Source organism: Balearica regulorum, chromosome 11, assembly GCF_011004875.1.
Source record: "Balearica regulorum gibbericeps isolate bBalReg1 chromosome 11, bBalReg1.pri, whole genome shotgun sequence".
Classification (NCBI taxonomy): domain Eukaryota; kingdom Metazoa; phylum Chordata; class Aves; order Gruiformes; family Gruidae; genus Balearica; species Balearica regulorum.
Genome location: NC_046194.1, coordinates 8,692,081 through 8,713,750, shown reverse-complemented (window position 1 = coordinate 8,713,750; position 21,670 = coordinate 8,692,081). Strand labels below are relative to the sequence as shown.

The window sequence follows — 21,670 nt, the reverse complement described above, 5'->3', positions numbered from 1 at the left end:
CTCTAGATTCCTTTCATTTATACATTAATTATCTTTAAATGGCTCTTGCTAGACTGCAGCAATGGTTTCCCAATCCTCACTAGCTTGTGCAGAGCAGTACTGAGCGAGTGATGTGCTGCTGGCAGCAGCATACTGCACCCTCCTTCAGCAGTTTCAGTCTTAGTTTAATTTTCTCAGGCAGCAAGCTATGTGTTCAAGGGAGACGGACTCCCATCAGCTTGGGATGTTTCTGCCCCAGCTCTAGTGAGAGATGAAGCCTCCTCTAGCACTGCCGTGAGAAGGCGAGTGCCCTGTTTCACAGGGATGTAGGAGAGAACCTGTTTTTCTACGGCCGCTCAGCCCCATCTCTGCAGGCAGCCAGACAGGATTACTCAGCCCGGCATGCTTTGTATTGCAGTCTGTTCCCATACTACCTCTTTTTTTAAGCCAGGAGGGTCTCATATAACATCAGAGCCCTGCTCTGACCCAAGAACTCGCCCTTCCTCCTGGCAGTGAGGGGAATTTAAAGTTTTGGGGTTTTTTAAGAGCTCCTATACAGCTTGGTCCCTGAATTTTTCAGGTTGCCCTGGATCCCCACAGGCCCTATGAAACAGATCACTGCAGCACCTGAGAATTTTCTTTCCTGTAAACAAAGTATTGCTGGATCTGGTTTATGGGCTCAGGCAAGTTCCCTTCTGAAGCCTTGCCCTACCAGTGGGATGGAGCTGATGCGTGATGTCTGAAGCATGAGAGTCACGCTCCTGACAAAGGAAAGGGGTGATGGAACTTGGCATTCAGAAAGAAAGCTGTTGCAAAGCAAGCCAGCTATCTTAAATATACATTGACAAATGAGGACTAAAATATGGTGATTTACTGCCAAACCTATTTGGCAGCTTCTTTCCAGTTTAGGCTTGTTGGTTATCAGATACTTGTGAACATAAAATGAAATAACATATGATTGACAATTCTTAGCTAGTTGATTCCAGGACAGATTTCTCTGTTGTTGAAGGCACACTTCTGTGCATGGGCTTCTCTTGGAGCTGCTGCAAACACTGCTGTTAACCTGTGTAAGAGCAGTGACTGTTCCCGTCTGACAGCACACTTGGTTCTCTTCCTGGGACGTTTGGAGAAATGTCGGCAGCAGCATTTCCCTTTGCAGGGACTGGAGCTGTTTCCAGGTGATCTCCACATGCGGCTGCTCGAGCTGCTCTCCAGTCTCGGGGGGGGGCTCCATTGGCTGCGATCCCTGGTGTGAAGAACTGATTATCCAAAAGCCCCGACTGTCCCTGGGGCTCTGAAACAGTTACATTGGGTCCCTTGTAGTTTTAAGTATTCTGTGAATTGCTCCTTTCAAGAAAACAGGGATGTTCACGCATTTTCTGATCCGGACAAGTGCAAACACGGAGAGGAGATCATGTACTGAGCCTACAGCTACCAGGGGTGACGCTAATGAAAGCGATCTCCGTAGCACTCTCGTTTCCTGCCTGCCAGCATTGCTTATTTGAGATACGGTGCCATAGCAAGTGCTGGGTAAACAAGATGATTGTTTCTGCTGGATGATCTTAAAGCTCTCCTAACTGTCTGCTGAAAATACTTGCCCATTGCAAGGAAATGACTGTTTTGTTTGTGTTGAGAGGAGTGGGAAATGACGTGAACACTGAACTGTTTTTCCTGGTATTTTTAAGAGGAGGTATATACACTATCATCTCAGGTCTTATTTCCAAAAGGCATTCAGTGTTTTCCATAACCCTATTAAGTAAGTACGAGAGGTATGTGCATGCATATATATATGTATATATATGCATCATAAAATATATATCTTGCATATCCATCTGGTAAAATTTTACTAGCATCTCCCTGTAACCATGCTGTAATGTGATTTGAGATATTCCCCCTTGCAGTGCTGAACTGAAACTGTTCTCAGGTCTCATTTTTCCCAACACTGGAATAAATTTGTGATTATACAGTGTGCTGTAATCTCCCTGAAAAAGGAAGAAGTCAAAATTCACACTTGTCATTATTATTTTGCCCAAGCACCAGTTTTATCTGCATCTGCTGAGTTATACTGTGCATTTAATCTTTTTTATCTGTGTATTTCTCCTTGCTTGCCCTTGAAAAAGAAATGGTCCCATGTTCTAGTCTTTTTAGTGGCTGAGAGCTCTTTGTTACTGATTTCTTTGGTCAAGGTGTTTTCTAAACCAACTGCTTCTAAATTCCTTGATAATGAACACTGGCACACTGCATCTCTGTTGTCCTGCGATCTCGCTTCCCAAGTCTCCTATGTGCGCTGTCCCACAGGACTAAGGCATCTGCGGGTGTCAGGACTTGCTTATAGTGACTTGAGTTCCAGGATGTAGATTCTCTCTCTTCTGTACAAGTGCCTGGCAAAACATGGTCCTGGCCATGGCTGGAACTCCAGGATCGGGGGGAAGAAAAGGTTTGGTTTGTTGTTCTTTTTAATCAGCTTGGACCTTCAAGACATGGTCTTTGCATGAAGTCCTGCTACTCTGGCCCACATAAAAGTGTCGGTGTTGCAATACAGAACAGCCAGGCTAAGCACCACACAGCAGTTTTATCTGTTCCATTCCCTCAAGAAGAGCCAGGTGAAACCACCTTGTGAAAATCAGAATTAGCAGTGTAGGTGCTAACAAAGAACAGTGAAGCAACGCAGCTCTACAGTGGCAGGAAAAGGCTGCGACCCAAACAGAGCCTGTGTAAGCAGGGGCAAGCGTTGTGGCTGCAGCACAGGCTCTGGAACACTTGGCTCTCTAACCAGTTAGGAACCTTTTTTTTTTTTTAATGTTAATGTTTGACTCTTTATCATCTGACCCTGATAGATGACACAATCTCAGCTCTTCTGATAATCAAACTAAAGTAACATTTTATTGCCCTATAGAGACTGACTTAGTTGTATTAAAGAAAAATGTACAGCGATTAACAACTTAACTTAAATTCAACCTTTTTTTGTTTTTTAAACAACCCATTTCTGCATGGTTTCTTTCTACTTCCATGCATAAACAGAAAAGTGACCCATAACATGCAAGGGGAAAAAGTTTAATTTCCAAAATGTTTCTTACATAGATCAGAGCATATCATATAGACTTCTTATGAAGATTTGTGTGTATGAATCAAATGCAGTAAGAGTGGCCCTTGAGTAGAAACATTTTTAAACTTAACATCTCGACAATGAAATGTCAAATGAAGGGAAAGAGTTGTTATATGAAACAAATGTTCACCTAGAATATAAAACTGTAATTTAAGCAGAAGTTTCTGATACAGAAGAAATCCCCCCTCTTAGCTGTGGGGGAAGGGAAGGTGCAGAGGAACACCCTTGTTGCTACACTTAAGTTTGATCTCTAAAATAGAAAAAAAAATGCAGGATTTTATATTAGCATGCCATGCAAATTCCACTTCCGTCAACACATATTGCATGCATCCCTAAGAAATGAAAGGATCTGCTTACAGAATTTGTTTTTATTGTCTAAAATCGTGATACAAAATGGCTGTTGCAGAAATTATTTCCCCAGGTAAGAAAATGAGCATTCAATGATATATTTGTAATGAAGTAAGGAATTTGAGAATTACTTCTTCACCTAAAATTCATGGTTTATTTCATAGTTTCACTGATGGAATTTTTAATTTTCTTCAATGATTAGTCATGACTCCCATCCTTCTGGTATGTATACAGAAGTGTTATGCACCAGCCTCAGCATGTACAACCACAAGCCAAATGAATATTTTACATAAGACAGTTTGCTTTTATAGTGATCACGCACTGATGTGAACATAGACTAAAAATAACAAATGTTGCTTTAATAAGGATTTTTTACAGTAGACGTAAATATAAAAGTTTTTCAAATTATTTTCACAGGTATCACTGAACATTTCATAGCTGTCTGTTACAGAAGCACCGAAAAGTGCTTTGAGTCTTTCATTTATTATACATAGTTAAAATATATTACACTTCTGAAGGTATCTTAAATCACTGAACAGTTTTGCTAACGTCTTAATGAGCCAAATGGGAGTAAAAGGCAGTCCACATTCATGATGTGAATATACAGTAAGGTGTTTGACATCCTATTAACTCATTGCTCATGTTCTCAAAATAACCATGGTGATGAGACCTGAAAGACAAGAATTAAGAACTAGACACTTTAATTTCACTGAATAAAACATTTAAAATAAAGACAGTTTACCCTGTCACAGGCCAGAGAATAAGGTAAAAAGTACATAAACACATGCAGAATGAATTTATTTATACGCTTAAATAGTGGAAGTATTGCTCTGAATGTTGATGTAGTCAAAATCTGTGTAAAAATGACACTGAAGTGCAGTATATCTAGTAAGTAAACTTCAAAGAAGCTATAAACACTCCAAACAATTATCAATCTCGCTACTAGAAGGTATTAACATTGAGATTTTTGACTTAGGGAAATATAACACTAGCATGCAAGCCACCAGTTTTCATGGGGGCATTTCAAATGCCAAAGGCAGATTAGCTGAAGGCTCCAAGACATTTTTGTTTCTGCTCTGTGCAGAATAATTGATCAAAGACCAGTTTTAGACAAAGATGTTAAGCTTTCTTGTCAGTCTGCATAGGGAGCTTTCTACAGACTCTTTGTTGTGACCTTTAAAGAGGGAGGGGAAAAAAAAAAGAACTGCTCTGATAGAGGTTAAAAACAATTAAAACCAGATGAAAGTAGGAAATGTGGGGCTAATAAACCTACTCATGACACACTGAAAAGTTCACTCTAATTATGTGCAGATACCAGAAAAAGTACAAATCTGCAAGTTCTTAGCCATGAGTTATATTGCACAAGGCAAAGAGGCATATGGAAAAACATCAGGGCTCCCTGAATTCCAACCTTATGTAACACCAAAATAGTAATTTATCAGTTCTTAGGCAATCTTACTTTCTTGCAGGCTCAGATGATGTTAATATAACAGCCTTTCACTGCAGAGAGCTTAGCTAAAGCCTACAGATCTCACCACGGATAAGAAAATTTCTGAGACCATTTTACTGTCCTGCCACTACGCGCTGATTTAACTGACTGACTTCATAAAGATTTTGAAGGTAGAAGCATGACAGACCAGAGCTGTAATGCTGCCTTCCATTAGATAAGCAATTTATCCATTAAAGAGGAAAAGTTCAGCTATTTCTTAAGGTCTGTATTAGCTTAGACAATCAGCACTACCAGAATGGCTGTAGGCCTTAGCTTGGATTATCTAAATCATTGCAGAGTAGTAACAGAAGCTTCTAGAAGGTGCTACAGGACAGCCTGTACCACTTGTGCAGGGACTTCAGGCAATAAAGAGTTTAACTCGTTGCTGTAAAGCAAACACTTCTCAAATGTCATACAGCCCAGTTGGTGTGGTGTTAACCTCCCTTTTCAATGAAATGCAATGCAACCCAGTTGCACTTCATTGTGGAAGAAAGTCATTTCATCTTCTCAAGGGCAATCAACTCTCTAGAGGAGCAACAGTTGCATACTGATGAAGAATCATGTACACTAAAACCACTGCTACCGAAGGAATCAACGCCTCTAACAACTTCATAGTGAAGCTAGAAACACGTAAGTTGTTGCAAACGTATGAAGTCAAATGGTTTAATACTATAGCTGGCACCAGTAGACAGTGGAGTAATTTTTGAAACTAGAGATAAAAATAAAGGAGGGATTACTGCAAGGTCCTCATCTGAAAACATATCACCATCGGCTCCAGCAAAGATGTGGGCTTCTGATTAGCAATAAGGGAGTTTTCAAACCATTTCAGCAGGCTGACTTGCATGAGTCAGCCAGTTGACTGAGTGTGCGCATTAACCATCAAGAACTTGCATCTTTTCCCATCACTACCTCACCTCTAGCTATCAGTTTGAAGCTGCCTAGCTCGTTTCCTTTAAATCCTCATTTCTGCCAGGTAGTGGGACAGGAGAATTGAGTTTAGAGTGACTGTTCTTCAAATCTGGAATAGTTATAGAAAAATAGTCATAACAGATGAAATGTGCAACTTAACTTATCTATGCTTGCTAATTCAGAAGCAAGTTAAAAATCAGGAAGAATTGTGGATGGTAGTGGTCTCTTAGGAAAGGTTTACGACAATTTATTTCTATACATTTCAACTGCTTATCAACAAAGTAGTGAATGGAGCCTTTCAGACCAGCTCAGCTGAGTGGGAGCAAGAAATAAAGTAAAAGAAGAGATCTAGGTGCTGCAATAGAGTAATTCTCTATTTCAATATAAGAATAAGAAACAGCATGTTCCATTCAGTTTTGTTGGCAGATGACTACAGTTGGCCAGTCATCAAATGAAGGCAAAATTAACATGTAGGGGCCTGTATATAATATCGACTAAAATCTGGTCTAAAATCCTTACAGTAACTAGTTTATCCTGATAGCACTATGGCTGCAAGTTAAAATATAAATGGAGATGCAAACCAAAATGTAATGTGGTGCTTTGTCTCCATCAGGTTTCCTGTAGCCACTGGCAAACACAGGAGAAGTTTCTCAAATCACAGAAGTTGCAAGAAAACATTTACAAAATCCAAAATACTTACCTAAAACATAAGCAGCTACTAACTTTTGATTCACACTTAAGTGGAGGTAGAGAGGCACCAGGGATTCCATTTCCCCCAATGTAGGTAGCATTAGTGCTGCAATACAAACTATTCCTAGGAAGACTGTTAGTAAACTAGGTCCCGATGAGGCAGTTCTGTTTTCTGAAAAACAAGATGGTACCAATTGTAAGGAACATCTACCCAATGTAAGTGTTAAATATTCTCCAAAAATGTTTGCAGTACATGGGAGCTGCAATATCCTGAGATTTTCTTTTCCCTTTGGAGGGTGTGGAAAACAACTCTTAAACCCACCCTCCTAAACCTTCTGTATCTTGCAGTGGAGAAGGCTGCTCCCTGTTCTGATGCTGGAACTTGTTTTCACATGACTTCCCAAACGCCTCCCTTCTGGAGGAACAGAGCCTGCCAGGCCCAGTAGCTATATATACACACTCATGACAGCTGGATGTTTCAGCAACGCTTGAGGTTTCACCACGCATCCTGACTCCATTTCTTGGTATGTTCCTTCAGTGATTAGTAATAAATTAGGAAAGAGCACCTCAAGGAGCTGCACAGGCAGATAATGCTGCTTATGCCTCCAGAATAAAACGTGGCTACACAAAGAGCACAGGTTCTCAGTCCAGATCAGTTCCCCCTCTTTCCTTAGAGGATTCAAGGGCTGCACCTGCCAGAACCAGCTTATGTGCCACAACTTAGTAATATTAGAGTCTTACTTTAAAACCTGTGAGAGTGAACCATTCTGACAGTTCAGTATCACCAGAATAAGGAAATGAAACTATAGATGAACTATCCGTCATACTCTTTATTGCGCTGCAGTTTAACAGCTGGAACCTACTCAAAGGCACACTGTGTAATCTTTGAAAAGAGCTGATAACATTAGTTCAATACCTCTAACCAAATTCTTAAGACCCATGGGAAGTTAGCCAATGTTGTTATCAAGTTTTTCTAACCTCAGCAACTAGCAATAAGTGTCCTGTTTTAATTCCATAAATCTGATATTTCTAGGTTGTAGGTTATATGCAAAGGCTGTAGTTGCTTTGTTTACTGTTTATCTGTAAGCAAGCAATACAATGTAGTCAACAAGGTTTTTAAGGAGAGAAATAGCATTTGGATTAAGACCAGTATCAGATTGTTCTGGATGGTTCAAACCCTCTGTACCAGAACAATCATCACAGTAACATTTTGTTCTGTGAGTGGGGAGATCTTGTAGGTTTGCTTTAACCATGTATCCTAATAGCTATCTTGAGGGGGTTTTGAAATGCCACGAAAAGGTGTTTTCACCAGCCCACAAACTATGTATAGGTGAAACACTTTGGTTTTAACAAGAGGAACACTCTCAAACAGGTTTGTCTATTTTATGGAATAGATTTTTGTTCTTGTCATGAAAAATAAAAGTGACAAGAATATTACAGTATGAATCAGTAAAAGTAACAAAGTGGTAGACTGTCAAGTCAAGAACTAGTTTAGATTCAGTGCTGGTAAAACTGATACTTTTTATCTTTCTCCCTACCACTTCAATTTAACTGTTAGATCCAGGTTTTGCTTAAGACTGTTGATTCGCTTCCTTATGTATGAAAGAGTTTTCAGCTAGCAACTGTGCTTTTCTGTACTTGTGAGACAGACCAATGAGATGGTGCAGAACAAGGAGCACTTTAGATGATGTTTTGGCAATATTTCCTGCTCATCAGGAAATGGAGGATGAGGGGTTTAGAACAACCTCAGAATGGGCGTAGGTTCTGAAAGAGCCCAAGGGAAAAAATAACTACCATCCTTTTGCAGATAAATTCCCATTGGCTGTAACAGAACTTCTGCATCTGAGGAACAGAGGATGTACTCTCCGAGGTATGACGTGCAAAGCTGGGGCAGCAAAGGGTCTTGATTAATCAAGACAGCATAAGCAGAATAGCCATAGTTTGGGTTCTTGGGCACTATCATTCCCCAGTGATGCAGACAGCAGTCTTACATGTAAGTAAAAACAATTATTTTAAAATTTATTTTAGTCTAGGCTTTCTAGTCCCTTGAGCTATTCATAACTGATTCAGAAGACAGGAGGGGTAAAAGATTTCAGCTACCTGGTTGACACAAAGTCTGCTCAAAAAAGACACTTTCAGTCAGGTGTTCTTTTATTCGTTTTTCCTCCTCTTCCTTTTGTTGTTGTTGTTCCTTTGCAGATGGAAGCAGAGTAGCAATAATCTCCTTTTTCCCTAATGCTTTCCTCTGGCTCTGCTCAGACACTTGTAGACGGAATTTATCTATCACACCATAGTAAGAAGCCCGAACATCTCTGTGACGAATCACACTGCAGAAGAAAACATTTTCAAACAGAGGAACTAATAAAAAGCATATGTCCTGTGGAATTACACCCTACATCCCAATGTCTTCCCCTTTCCCCCATACACAGACACACTACCATACTACAGATCCCCATTCCCTCCTCAATCACTCAATGTTCTTGAAGATTTGATCTTGCCTTCTCTCTTCTCTCCCTATGTTCGCTCCGGTTCTCAAAAATATTGGCTCCAATTGTCTGGCCAAAAAGAACAGTTAAATATTTACCTCAAGCACACCTTTGCCTCAATCTGAGGCCTAGCTGCCGATTTGGATGAAACATCAATTATCTGAAAGATGCCTCCTCTTTTATCAAAGTCATTTGATGTTGGCCAATGATTTTAAAAGCTATGAAGGGACTGGAGTGGACAGGGAAGGAAAGAGATAAAGTGAGACTGCCAAACACTTGGACAGATGATGGCAAAAGTCTAGCTTTTTCAGGAAACCAGGCTCAGAGCTTTACAATTATACCTTCTCAGAAGGAAAACCTCAATTCTCCTTACATTCTAGAGTCAGCTAGATGTGAAAGGATTTTCAAAATCAGAAGCCCACCATTAAGAGCATGTAACACTGCAGTAAAAATGACTACGTATCTATGTAAACATTTCTCACCTGTCTTTCAGTGAGTAAATCTGGTGATCAATAGTAGAGCTCTGTGCTGTCAATCAAACTACCCTGAGCACGTTTGATAGGCTGCATTGAAATGCATTATGCTGTAGATGCTTCACTTGCTACCAAGAGCTATGCCGGGTATAGCTACACAAGCTGCAATTGCAACTCAGACTGTAGCGTAGTCATGTCCTCTGAATTATAGCTAAAGAGTCAGTTATTTTCTTGGTATGCCTTCTCACTGTCCAGCAACCATTCTGTTACTCTACTGTTTTGAATATGTTGACCAAGATGGCTTCAACAGTAGGACAGGGTGATAGCTGTTGCATTCCTTCTAGCTTTACGGCATTTCATGGGAAAAATTGTATGTGGGACCTACAAAAGGCACAGTTTTAAAACAACACTGATCAAAGGCAATACAGACCTCTGAGCAGTGCTCTGCACAACTGCCTCCTCTCTGCATTTATGATTCATTATGAAAATACATATCTACCATTAAAAAGCTATAACATTTAGGTTTTGAAGTCATATCAGCTCTTAGGATTAATATAGATTTTAATTATTTTTCCAAAGTGGAAAACTTTTTTTTTGTGAAAAGCTATTCTAAATTTCTAAGATAACTATAGCTAATCTGACAAAATACCTACATAAAAGTGATTTGACTTCAAGAAGGATGCCATCTCCTGAGGGGAAAAAAATTATTCTACCTTTAGTAATACAGGATTGTAGTCTTAAAATTGCTTCAAGAAACCTATCTTTGTGATAATATATACATTAAACTGCTGCGAGAATCTGATTTTTGTGTTTCAGTATTTGTTTACAGGAACTACATCACATCAAGATATCTACAACCCTTAACACATAGCCAGTGCTTGTAACTGGTATCTAGTTTGATTAGACTATTCAACAAGGAAACAGAGACCAAGTCATCCCCAAGCGAGAAGGCTGCCGGAATGTATGTAGTTTTACGTCACTTGAGGCAAAGGAGTGCTTATGACTGGCTTTTAGCAAACTGAGTGTTGGCTGGGCAACTGCCTTCACTAAAACAAAAGGCTTTTTCCCCTCTGACAATCCTAATTCATACAACTCCCAGCATATCGGAACAGCAGATTGAACTCTTATTTCTTCCTTTAACGCTTCCTTTTAAATTTTTGTTTCTATTCTTAGTACCATGGTACTAACCACCAACCTAAACGGAATCTTTACATAACACTGTGCTATGAGAACATGCATCTGCTGCCAAGCAGAGAGATGTTTTCTGCAGACCCTTATAAACAGATACATTCTCCTGTTTCTTTTTAGAGACCATTGCATAATTGGAAGCTCTGTAGAATATCTGTTTATCTGGCAAATGGCCATACTTGCATAGTACTGCTCATATCCTAGGAGTAAACACTGCCCTTAGACAGCAACCATTGGAATGGGATGGGGGGTTTGCGGCACAAAAAATTCCCTTGGAAACATGCATATGTCGTATTTTCCTCTATTTAATAAAAGACACTTGTTTAAGATGAACCAAATATATTCGAGCTTGCATAAATGTATGTTAAAGACTGGAATACCTCACTAATACACTGGTATATTCTGACCTGTTTTGTTCTGGTTTTAGGATTGTTACTCCTGCCCATCGAAAATTTTACTTCCATGTTTTAAACTTCCTTTCTATTTGGTGAGTCCTTGGAATTTTCCAAATTACACCCAAGGAAAACAGTCTACAGGAAAGAGCCATTCCCCAAGCACAGTATTATTTATCTGACAAGGGACGGATCATTCAATAGCAGGGGGTTTGTATATGGCCATTTGTTAGCTGAAGATTCCACAGGGTGTTTTACAGTTTGCAAATTTGTACTCAAAAAGCTCAAAAAGGTACTTCATACTTTCTTTAGCTGTACATCAGCACAGAAATAATGTAGCAAATGAAAAAAAAAAGGGAAAAAAAAGATTAAAAAAAAGAGGGCTATTTTAGCTTATATACCTACTGTACTTTGAATTATAGCAGCCTACAGACCCTACACACTATTGTGGTCACTTAACTGGCCTTTATCTTTTCTCTGTTACTGGACTGGGACCTGACAGAAGAAACAAATAAAGGGGAGACAGAGAGATCTGAGAATGAGAGAGGCAGTTGGCGTGAAAGGTAGGCAAAAGTACCTTTATTAAACACGGCCCAGGAAAGCGTGCTCAGTAGAGCTGCATACATTTTCATTTTGCCCATCTGCAAACAAGTATTTCTCACAAAGAAATCCCAGCCCTGGAGGTCTTGCTTTTCTTGTTAGAAATAACAAAAAAAAGTACTCAGAGGAGGTTCACATTACTCTGACTGCTGGTTTACAAACTATACTACATTTACTAGCATTTTATTTATGCCCAAAGACAAAACTAAAGGAGGAAATATCTCTAATATTGTAATATCTCTGCCCTAGAGTGAAAGAATAGCAAAGACCAGGTGGCCACAAGAATATAAGATATTAGGAAAATATTACATCTTTATCCAACTTAGTTTATACTACGCACGCTGTCATTTACTGACTCTTAAATAATAAAAGAAATCAAGGTAATACTTACATATCAACACAGCACTGAGGCTTCACTGCACCAGTAGCATCAACCACCGCATATTTATTTGGAGTTGTACAAAGAACTGCAATGAAAAGGACAGTGGTGGTAACAAATCATGAATTAATACCTCACTGACTTCATCAACAGATATAGGTAAAGACATGAGTTTGGTTTTGTCACAAATATGATTTGTTGCATGAATTATAATTGGACTGTTCAAGATCACCAACTAGCCCTTAAATAAAACTTAACCTAGGAAACCCACCTTTGAATTTTAAGGCAAACTCATAGGGGTTATATAGAGTCAACACCTGCTTGTGTGTTGACTGGTCATCTGCATAAAATATAAGTTCTGTAGGAAAAACAAAAACAGGAAGATTTCCTTCCACTAACTCTGGCTGTCTTTTTTGTTGCTGCATTGGCACTGAATCCTCCTTGCTGCTTCTTGTGTTCTTATGATTTTGTATCCTCAGAGACTTCAGTTTTTGAATCGTTTAAGAATTCCAAAGCATTTTGGCAATTCTAAAGGAAAAAAGGGGAAAAAAAGAGAAAAGGCAAGAAGATTATTTTCATAAGTCTATACTAAACTGAGGCAGTCAACAAAGGTGTAAAAATATAAAGCTTGGTCCTTAGTTGTGAATCTACCTTTACTTAAGTTCCTTCATAAATACAGAAATAGAAAAAAATATTTGCATCAGGTTTCCATCTATTTAACGAACTGCTATAAAATAAATGGATAAGCACTTTTTCAGTGCATGATGACAGCATTTTGGGGTCCCAGTTGATGACAAGAGCTGCTTGTTCTAGGTCTGTGCAACACAAACCAAACAACAACAAGAAGATACACCATCCTTGCCTCAGAACACTAACACTTGAGAAAAAAACAGAGCAGAAATGAGGAAACACAAAGATGTAGGGCAGCAGTAGTCACCATTTAGGCAGGAATCTCTGTGCAGTGACGACCTTCCCGGATGAGGGATAACAACTTAGGTATCTGCTCACATAGGCATTGAGGTATGTCAAATCCCAGAGATTCAGAACAAAAGAATGGGGAACACCTTCATGCCTTCTTTAAACTAAGCTCTTGTTACAATTGCATGGTAATTATAGGCAATGAATTGAAAAATAACTGGGATGAATAATAGCAAACAGATTTGGGATTTACTATTTGATTAAAAAATAAGACAGGTTTTCTACCACCGCTGTCTCTAACCAAAGTATAACCATTGTCATTCTCCCTCTGCCACTCCCCCAGTTTTGTTTTATTTTGAGTGATGTCCCAGAACTAAAACCAGAACCCATGACCCAATCAAGCAACAATCCCAAATGTATTTCATAAAATAAAATTAAGGCCAGACTTGTCAGCACACATACCATTGACTTTACACACTACAGACAGAACAAAGTGAAACAGCTACATATATCCCCCCCCCCCCCCCCCCCCCAAGAAGGGTCATATTTTACTGTAGCTCCTATAGGTTAATTATCAAACTGACGGTGTACTTTGAGGCTTAACTTTATTCTATAGTGGAAAAATATTAAGAGAACAAAGAGTTCCCACTGATCCATTAGCTGCAATTTCCACTTCCAATGGAGCTTTATAAACGAAGGTCCATTTCAGCTGTTCTCCAGTCTAATAAACTGATTTGGTTGCACCTATAAAACTTTTCCGCAGTGAACAGCCCCAGTATTATGAACCATCAAAACCAAGTGCTTGTTTTTGCATTCTAAACATCGTGATGTTCACATTTCCAAGCACCAGATACATGTTTCATACTTGAAACATGACACAAGTTTAGGTGTTTACTACAGAATATCTGTCATTTTCAGATTTACAGGTTCTAATTCTTATTCACAAATTAAGCTCTTTTTTTTTTTTTTTTTTGAAATAGCAAATCATCCCTGTAAAATTTAAATTCATGGCTCTTACTGAAACGTCCTTCCCCAAGATCCAGTTTCTTTTCAGAGCACAGGTTTGTTTCCACTTCACTGAAATGCTACTAATAATATTCTGAAAACAAATCCCCAATGATAGTGTTCCAAGCTGATGTTCTGCTACCTTATTAAGAAGAGCCTAGAAAAAGAAATAGCTCTCTAAGTGGCAATTTGGGTTCTGAGTGCTTCTTAGAATTTTGGTGAATCCCTTTTGTTTCAGAAGAATTAAACTCTGGAATCACTTTGTGCAGCAAGTGTAACCATTATTTCCTGAACAACTTTATATACTATTGCAAAGTGAGATTCATTGTTCCATTCAAATACACTAAGACTATATGAAGAGCTAACGTGGAAAAACTGCCAGCTTGCAGGAATACAAAATAACTGCTTCTGAAACTTCTCACAGGCAGAAGAATTTTTTTACAAAAGTTAGCTTGATGCAGTACGCAGTAAGCATATGTGAGAATCTTTGGTTCTCATACATATCTATACATACATTATGCGTAACAGAAATATAGGTAGTCTTTGAAATTAACAGAAGAGGGTTTTTTCCTAATAAATGTTTTAAACTACTGTACAACCAATAGCAAACTACTGCTAGCTATTTTAAGTGACAATAATAACTTTGTTAATTATAATAAATAATATTTTAAAATTCTTTTGATCCTTTAGATTTTTATTTAAACACTGCACAGGTTTCATTCTGATTCCTGGCATCATACCACAACTGCAGTTTCTTCAGCTCAGCCAGCGGCAAGCATTTAGGTGTCCAAAAAACCCACAAATCACATCAGTGGATCACTAAGCCTATTAACAGGCTCATTTTTCTTGCGCACCCATTGAAAACACAGCGTGCAAACCTCCCAGGATTCCACAACTTGCAGGCGGAAAGCCACCAATCTTTAAAAAGTATACCCCGTTATTGCTTTCTTTTCTTATTTAACTTGGCTGGATAAGAAGTCACTGCTCAACCTGGCAAAAGTAAATCTGGCAAACCCAGGCCTACAGTAGACATGTTTGCTTACACAGCAATGTAATTCAGAGTATAAACTTCTGGATTTCTAAGCGAGCAACCAGCATCCTTTTTGAGACAATCACTCTGGCTTAGAAGTCACCTTGCTGGGATATCTCACCAAGTGACATCAGTAAAAGCACTTTTCCCAAAGACTGTGTTATATACATACAGTGGGGAGATTTGACGGTTCAGCATTAATAACAGCATATCTTTCATACAGCACTCATCAACAAGAAACTGCAAAAACTTTTACAGAGAAAGTCTGTATCATGAGAACTTCTTTGCACAGACTAACCCTATAGCAGCACTCCTGCAAACACCCAGAATAAGGCTCTGACACCCCAGCCAGTTCATTTAGAAGAACCTTGCCCAGCACTCTTCTATGTTGTGCACTGTGGCAGATTCTCACCACAATCACTAAATACAGTCAATAGTCACCACGATTACTTGCAGAACATAAAGGTAGGCACAAACAAATCTGTACAAAACCAAGATGTCTCAAGTCTGTGACCCACACTGCACAGATGGGCTTCTCTTAGGACCGCCAGTGAAACTCCTCGTAGGCGCAGGAATCTGCCACACGTAATGTTCATTACAGGGCACGGGCCAAAGTCTAACACCTGAACAATGCCAGCTTGCTTTCCAACGCTCTTTGAAGTCCAGACAAACAATTGTCACCGATATTTTTTCTTAGCACAATAAGGATCTTTCCTCCCTGAAGTTACTAAATATATACTGCTGGTGTCACAATAGCACAGATCTGCCAGCATTTCCTTTGAAATCCCTTTCTTCATAAATTTAACAGAGAAAAACACAAAGTGAAACGTAACTTCTCTCTAAGGTCAAAATAACACAGATTGTGATTTGGTTTTGCTTAGCAAGTATCTGCTGAAAAATTAAATCAAGTGAGGAAGTTTTTTTGTTCCCATTTTAACTTCCAACAGCCTCATCACCATGGCTTCTGAGTGCATTTGTTGGTTGGTTTTTTTTTTTCCTCCTAACAACTGCACATAACTCTACAGAATGTCATCTGGTAAACACTTTATTCAGAAAGTAATCTCTTTACAGTCAATGTCTCCACATTCTCCTTTTAAAAATCGTCTGATTACACTGTAATCTATTTTTGTTATATCGCATGATCTACCCTCTAAATCTACACAATAAGCTTTTCCACACCATATATTCAATAAAATTGATGCCTTTTGAGAGCATATTTACAAAATAAGCCACAAAGACTTCTTCAAACTTGCCTCCTGCATCAAGTAGTGCAATTACTTTAGGATACATACGAACACAGCATAAGATCTGAAGCAGATCTATTAACGTTCTGTTTCTCCAAAAGTTTTTGAAGGCCTTAACGTGCGCTTATGCAAACCAATGTTTAAACTATCTGCAATTATTTCGGAGAGTCATCCAATGATTAGAGCACAGACCCAGCAGCCAGGATGGCTGGATTCCATTATTGCTAACTCTGTCACTGACGCTCCATGACCTTGAGCAAGTTGGTTAACCTCACCTCAATCTGCTAATCTATGAAGGCACATATTCCACAAAGTATTTAAGTAGGCGGATAGTCACATTTAAACTGGCAGAACTACTCTGACACTTTGCAAAGACCGTGCCGAAATATGCTACTGTCTACCTCCTTACAGGGTGATGAGAAATGTAATTAGTAACTGTCTCCTGGATTCTGTAAAATGAAATAGTCTCAGAGCATTACCTATTAGCATGGATGCCTAAAACATGCATAAATCATGCTGATAATGACAGCAAAATTTATTAGGACCACATTATCTTTTTCCTTTATTTTTTCAAACACTGAAAAGGTGACAGTAACAAAAAAAAATTATTCGAATGCAACTAAGAGACACGCAAAACCGGGAAAACCAAAATAACAGCTGTGCATTGTTTCCGAACCCTTCTACTGTAATGCTCAGAAGAATTCTATGGCAGACTTTCAAGGGCACATCTGCTTTAGTCTCTCTTTTCTCACTTTCAGGTTGCGTTTAATACACTAAACTGGCTGCTTTTCAAACGCACGTTGTGCTCACTGGTGCTGCGTGGCCTTTTGCCATGCCTCAGACCAGGTTCAACCACGCAGCTCCAATGCCAAGATGCCACAGACGAACTGAGGAAAACGCTCTTTCCTCAGAGACCGACGGGAAGAAAGACTTTCCGATTGGACTCTCAAAGCGCACCTACCGAAGGCAGAGAAAGAGCAATAATTGCACACGCTTAATTGATCCTCTTTGTTCTCCGACAACGAGCAGCAGAGATCAAGGCTGAGGCATCTGCGCCCTAACGGCCTCGCTCCGCAGCCCGCGCCCTGCCCGGTAACGCCGCCCGCACCTTCGCACCGGCCCCGGCCCGCCCCGCTCCCCACCGACAGCGCGGAGCAAGTCCAAGCCAGACCCGGCCCCACCGACGGCCGGTCCGCACTCGCTCCCCCGGCACAGCCCGGCTCCGCCCGCCCCGCTCCCCGCCGAGGAGCCCCGCGGGTGAGAGGGGCCAGGCCGGGCGGGCGGGCGGGCGGCGCCGCCGGGGCCTCGGAACGCGGCCGCCGCCCCGCTCCTTTTCACGGCCCCGCCGAGGGAAAGAGCCGCCGGCGCCGGGCTCCGCCAGCGCTCCCGCCCGAGCGGGCACGGCGAGGACTGCCGGTGCTGGGGGAAAGCCCCGCGCCGCCCGCCGGAGAGGAGGCGGGCGGGAGGCCCGGCCTGTCAGGGCCCCTCACTGCCCGGCCCGGTAACCGGGGGGGGAGGGGGGGGATGTCGCTCCTCCCCCCCCGCGCGCCGTCCCGGGGTGTCGCGCGGCGCCCCCCGCCCCGAACTCACCCCTCCGGGGCCGCTGGATGCGGGTTCGCGCGGCGCCCCCTTTGTCCGCCCCCCCCCGCCTGCTCCCGTCACTGCAGGTAGCGTCGTCGCTATGGCTGCCGGGATTCGCGGCGAAGTCCCGCCCTCCCGCCGCGGCCATCGCGAGACGTCACGGGGTCCCGCCCCTCGCGCACCACCCAGCTCCTCGCGCACCACCCAGCCCCTCCCTCCCTGCCCGCCGTCATGTCAGCGCGGGCTGAGGGGAGCGGTGAGGTGTCGGGGCTGCCCCCGGCCTTGGGGCCTTGTTCCGCGGCTGCTTCCCCGCTCCCGGCAGGGGGCCTTTCCCCAGCCGGCTGACCAGGGCTGGGCCGCCCTTCCGGGGCATCCCGGCGCCCTGAGGAGAGGGTGAGGAGCGCCGGCCTGCGCTTCTCGGGCAGCAAAGCGAGGGGAGGCCCCGTGGCGGGAAGCGGGGAATTTTGTAATCGTCCGGCTTTCCTCGCGTGCGGAAGTTACGCTTTAAGAATAATTTGCCTCATGTAATGATTTCTGAGACCTGACCTGTCCCCGAGAGGGTTCCTGGCCCCTCTCCGGGCTCCCGTTGCCGTTGACCTTGGGCTGCAGTGTTTCCTGGCGTGCGGGTCCCCAGACCCGGCTTTAGGTTCAGGAAAAATGCGGTTCCGGAGCTCCAACTCGGAGCGATCTTGCTGATTATTTACAAATCCTCCAGCGGGTAGGATCAGCCCGTCTCACCTGCTCTGATTGTAGAATAAAACTGGGTAACAAGCCGAACATTCATTCCTGATCCTCTAATTGTACAGCAGCACAGCTTAAATGGTGCGTGTTGTCTCTCTAGACTGCTTCTCTTGCTCTTACTTTTGTTCTATATTCCTTTTGTTTGCTTAATGTGTTTTTATTAAACTATTTGTGGACTTTAACTCATTTTATGCAGTATCCACTATCATCTGTCTTTGGGTTTTTTTCTGTCTTGGGCTTTTCAGCCCTGTGTAATTAAAAAAAAGTAGCAGCATAACCACCACCTAAGATCATTCCCAACTTTAAGATTATTAATGCAGCAAAATATTTTCATTGCAAGTCAGGTGAATAATTAAGATTTATATTAAGCCATCCAGTCAGCAGGATTGCAAATCTTTTATCCATTACCAGACTTTACCCACCAGTGAAATGAGCACACTTCTATAGTGAAATAAACACAGCAGCCATTCGTATTTCGGAATAACATGAAACAATCCAGGATAGGAAGTACATTTTTGTCTATTTAAAATAATAGAAGACATTAAATTTAAAAAAAACCCCGAACACCTGTTGCCACTTAGCCAAGATGTGTGTGTTAGTGCTCATCTTTTTCCAAATACTTTCTTCTGCAGGTCTCATAGTCACCAGTAGTGCAGCAACAGTTTGAGTCTTACAGCCACAAATTACATAACATTACAGTTAAATTATTATATATAGAAATCACAATCTTGTCAGCATTTCTGAAAATGTATGCATGGGAAACTGGTAAATTTTGTTTATTTCTTGACTGGTGTCAATCAGCTCATAGAGTTTAACAATTATGTTTAAAAGTAAACTGGAATTCTTGTTTTTAAACAGACTATCAGACTTCAGCCCTCAGGTTACATTCAGAAAATTACTATGTTTTTACTGAGTATTAAGCAAATGTGGGGTGTTTCTGATTTTGGAAACCTGCCTCAGGAGAAGCAGCAGACATAAACATGCTTCAGAGATTTTCAAATTAATAATAAACAGAATGATCCAATTAGAAAAAACATAATTTAAAATTGCTAGACTTAGAAGCACATTAACTATCTGAGTTCATCTTTTGCAGTTCATCCAGCTCATTACCAGAGAAAGTTCAGGATCTCTAAACGCAGGTTCTAGGTCTCCCTTTGTAAGTTCCCCAGGATTCAGCTTGGGTTGCTTCACATCCACTGACCACCTGCTGAAAATCAGATATTATGCTTGTCTCCTCCTTCTTCCAGCTTGTTTCTAGGTTATTTTGTTATTTTAAAAGCCCTGTGTTAACTCCAATTAAATGCAAAAAGTATTGTACGAGTAGGAGTCGTGTTCTTCTATCTTTGTTGTATGGTGCCTGATGCTTCAGAGAGCACAAACCCAACAGCAACCTGACGATTGTGCAATAATGTGCCCTTGAGAGAGATTATTCCCCATCCCAGACATTGTTAAAGGTACGTATGCACCATCGCAATTTATCCAGGGCTGACGTACGCAAAAATATTACAGAGCTGCTTGATAAACTCACTGGTGCCAAGTTTTTTGGTTTGGGGCATGCACAAAGCCTGGCTTGGCACAGCCGTGCTGCTCTTCTCGCCGCCTTGCCAGCAAGGCTCAGTGCTTTAGGTGGATAAAAAAATTATCGAGAGGATGTACATGAGTGTGCCCACATGCTGTGTGCTCTGGGTAGACTGCTCATCTGCGATGTGGAAGATGGAGACTACTGCCATGTGTGGCAGTAACTAGAATTAGATCTGTGGGAAGTTCTCTTGTTTATTGTTAGGTTATTGTTTCTTTCGCTTTCTCCTTCTCAGGCTACTTTATTTTGCCTGAATATTACTTCTGGGATCAGAGGCAGACTGAGGTTGCAGTCCATGTTATGATGCTGGTAGAGCAGGGAAAAGATGAGAGGAAAAAATGTGGATGAAGAAATAGTCAGAAATACAGATGCAATGGAGTAGAGATTTAAGATGCAGTAGAGAATCTGCAACAAGTTTGTCAGGTCACTTTCAGTGTGATCTGATGTGTAAAAAAAAGTCTGTTCCTGTAGCTAATGTTTGGTCCTCTGATTTTTTACCTACCTTAGAAACCACTGTGAGTTACCTAAAAATATTGGCTGTCTTCTGCTACATAAAATATTGCCTCCTTGCAGCAGGAAACCTGAGACTGGAGTCTGCAGATACAGAATGATCCTGAATGACTCTGTCGTGGTTTTGGTTGCTGTGGTGATTATCCATGTGTTTAAATACTTTATATGTGAGATTGGCAACTCATTTATCATGGAGAAGATTTTCTTAAGTTGTGAGAGACACAGCATTATGCCCGATTCCTGTAATTTTCACACCTGATTAGTGAAAAATTCCACTTTATCTGCCATGGCATACGGACATTGCGTAGTATTTAGAGACAGAGGACATGGCATTCCTGTTCTGTGTTCACTGCTAGCCCAGTGTGCCTGTAACATTGGCATGTGTGTGATGGTGGTGCAGTTGGAAAGGCTGACTGCAAACACTTCATGAGGGGCCTCTTTTAATGAATCCTCAGTCTGAAGCAGGTTACACAAAATAAATTGTATTTCTACAGAGTCTGATAGGAAAAGAACTAGCGTGCAGACAGGAGCGCTATACCTTTTACATATCTCAGTCTTACCTATACATCTTAATGTATTTAATTGTTAACAGTGAATATTCTTAATGTGGTATTTTGTTTTTCTTGACAGTTGCCTTCTCCATGACACAACATGGCAGATCCTCTTTGACTTTGAAGTGACTCCGGAAATGGAGTGATGTATCTGCATTTCCATTTGCACCCATGTTGTGTTGTTTTTGTCTTGTCTTTCTGTAGAAAATGATTTGAGTTTTCTTTCTAATTAATACCAGTTTATAAAAAGTCTTCATAAAAGATCTTTTTTTCATTTTAAAAGACTATCAAAAGAAACAAAATACTGCATTCAGACTACCACCTTAAAGCAGCATACATCTTCTGACTTACAATGGAAGCAAGAATTGCTAAACCTAAACTGTCCAAGCTGTTCTTGTAACTTTAATTCACCAGTAAAAAGGGTTTTTTTAACTTGCTTATGTGGCAGCTTTTCAAATTTCCACCCCCCAGT

The 21,670-nt window shown here is 41.1% G+C and overlaps 1 protein-coding gene across 3 annotated transcripts; it reads right to left on the bottom strand.

Annotated features, from left to right (window-relative positions):
• Nucleotides 1-3,017: 3,017 nt before the first annotated feature.
• On the bottom strand, nt 3,018-17,845 carry MOSPD1 (motile sperm domain containing 1). Of its 3 annotated transcripts, none has more exons than XM_075763176.1 (6): nt 17,198-17,403; nt 12,311-12,567; nt 12,052-12,127; nt 8,622-8,848; nt 6,532-6,693; nt 3,018-4,103 (listed from the first exon to the last, which is right to left on the bottom strand). In XM_075763176.1, the coding sequence occupies exons 2-6, from the start codon at nt 12,462-12,464 to the stop codon at nt 4,072-4,074; spliced, it is 651 nt and encodes a 216-aa protein (XP_075619291.1). In that variant the 5' UTR covers nt 12,465-12,567; nt 17,198-17,403; the 3' UTR covers nt 3,018-4,071. The 3 variants fall into 3 exon arrangements, with proteins under 3 accessions (XP_075619291.1, XP_075619290.1, XP_075619289.1); XM_075763175.1 differs by lacking the exons at nt 3,018-4,103; nt 17,198-17,403 and adding exons at nt 4,120-5,940; nt 17,827-17,845 and having other exon boundaries at nt 12,311-12,568; XM_075763174.1 differs by lacking the exon at nt 3,018-4,103 and adding an exon at nt 4,120-5,940 and having other exon boundaries at nt 17,198-17,422.
• Nucleotides 17,846-21,670: the final 3,825 nt, after the last annotated feature.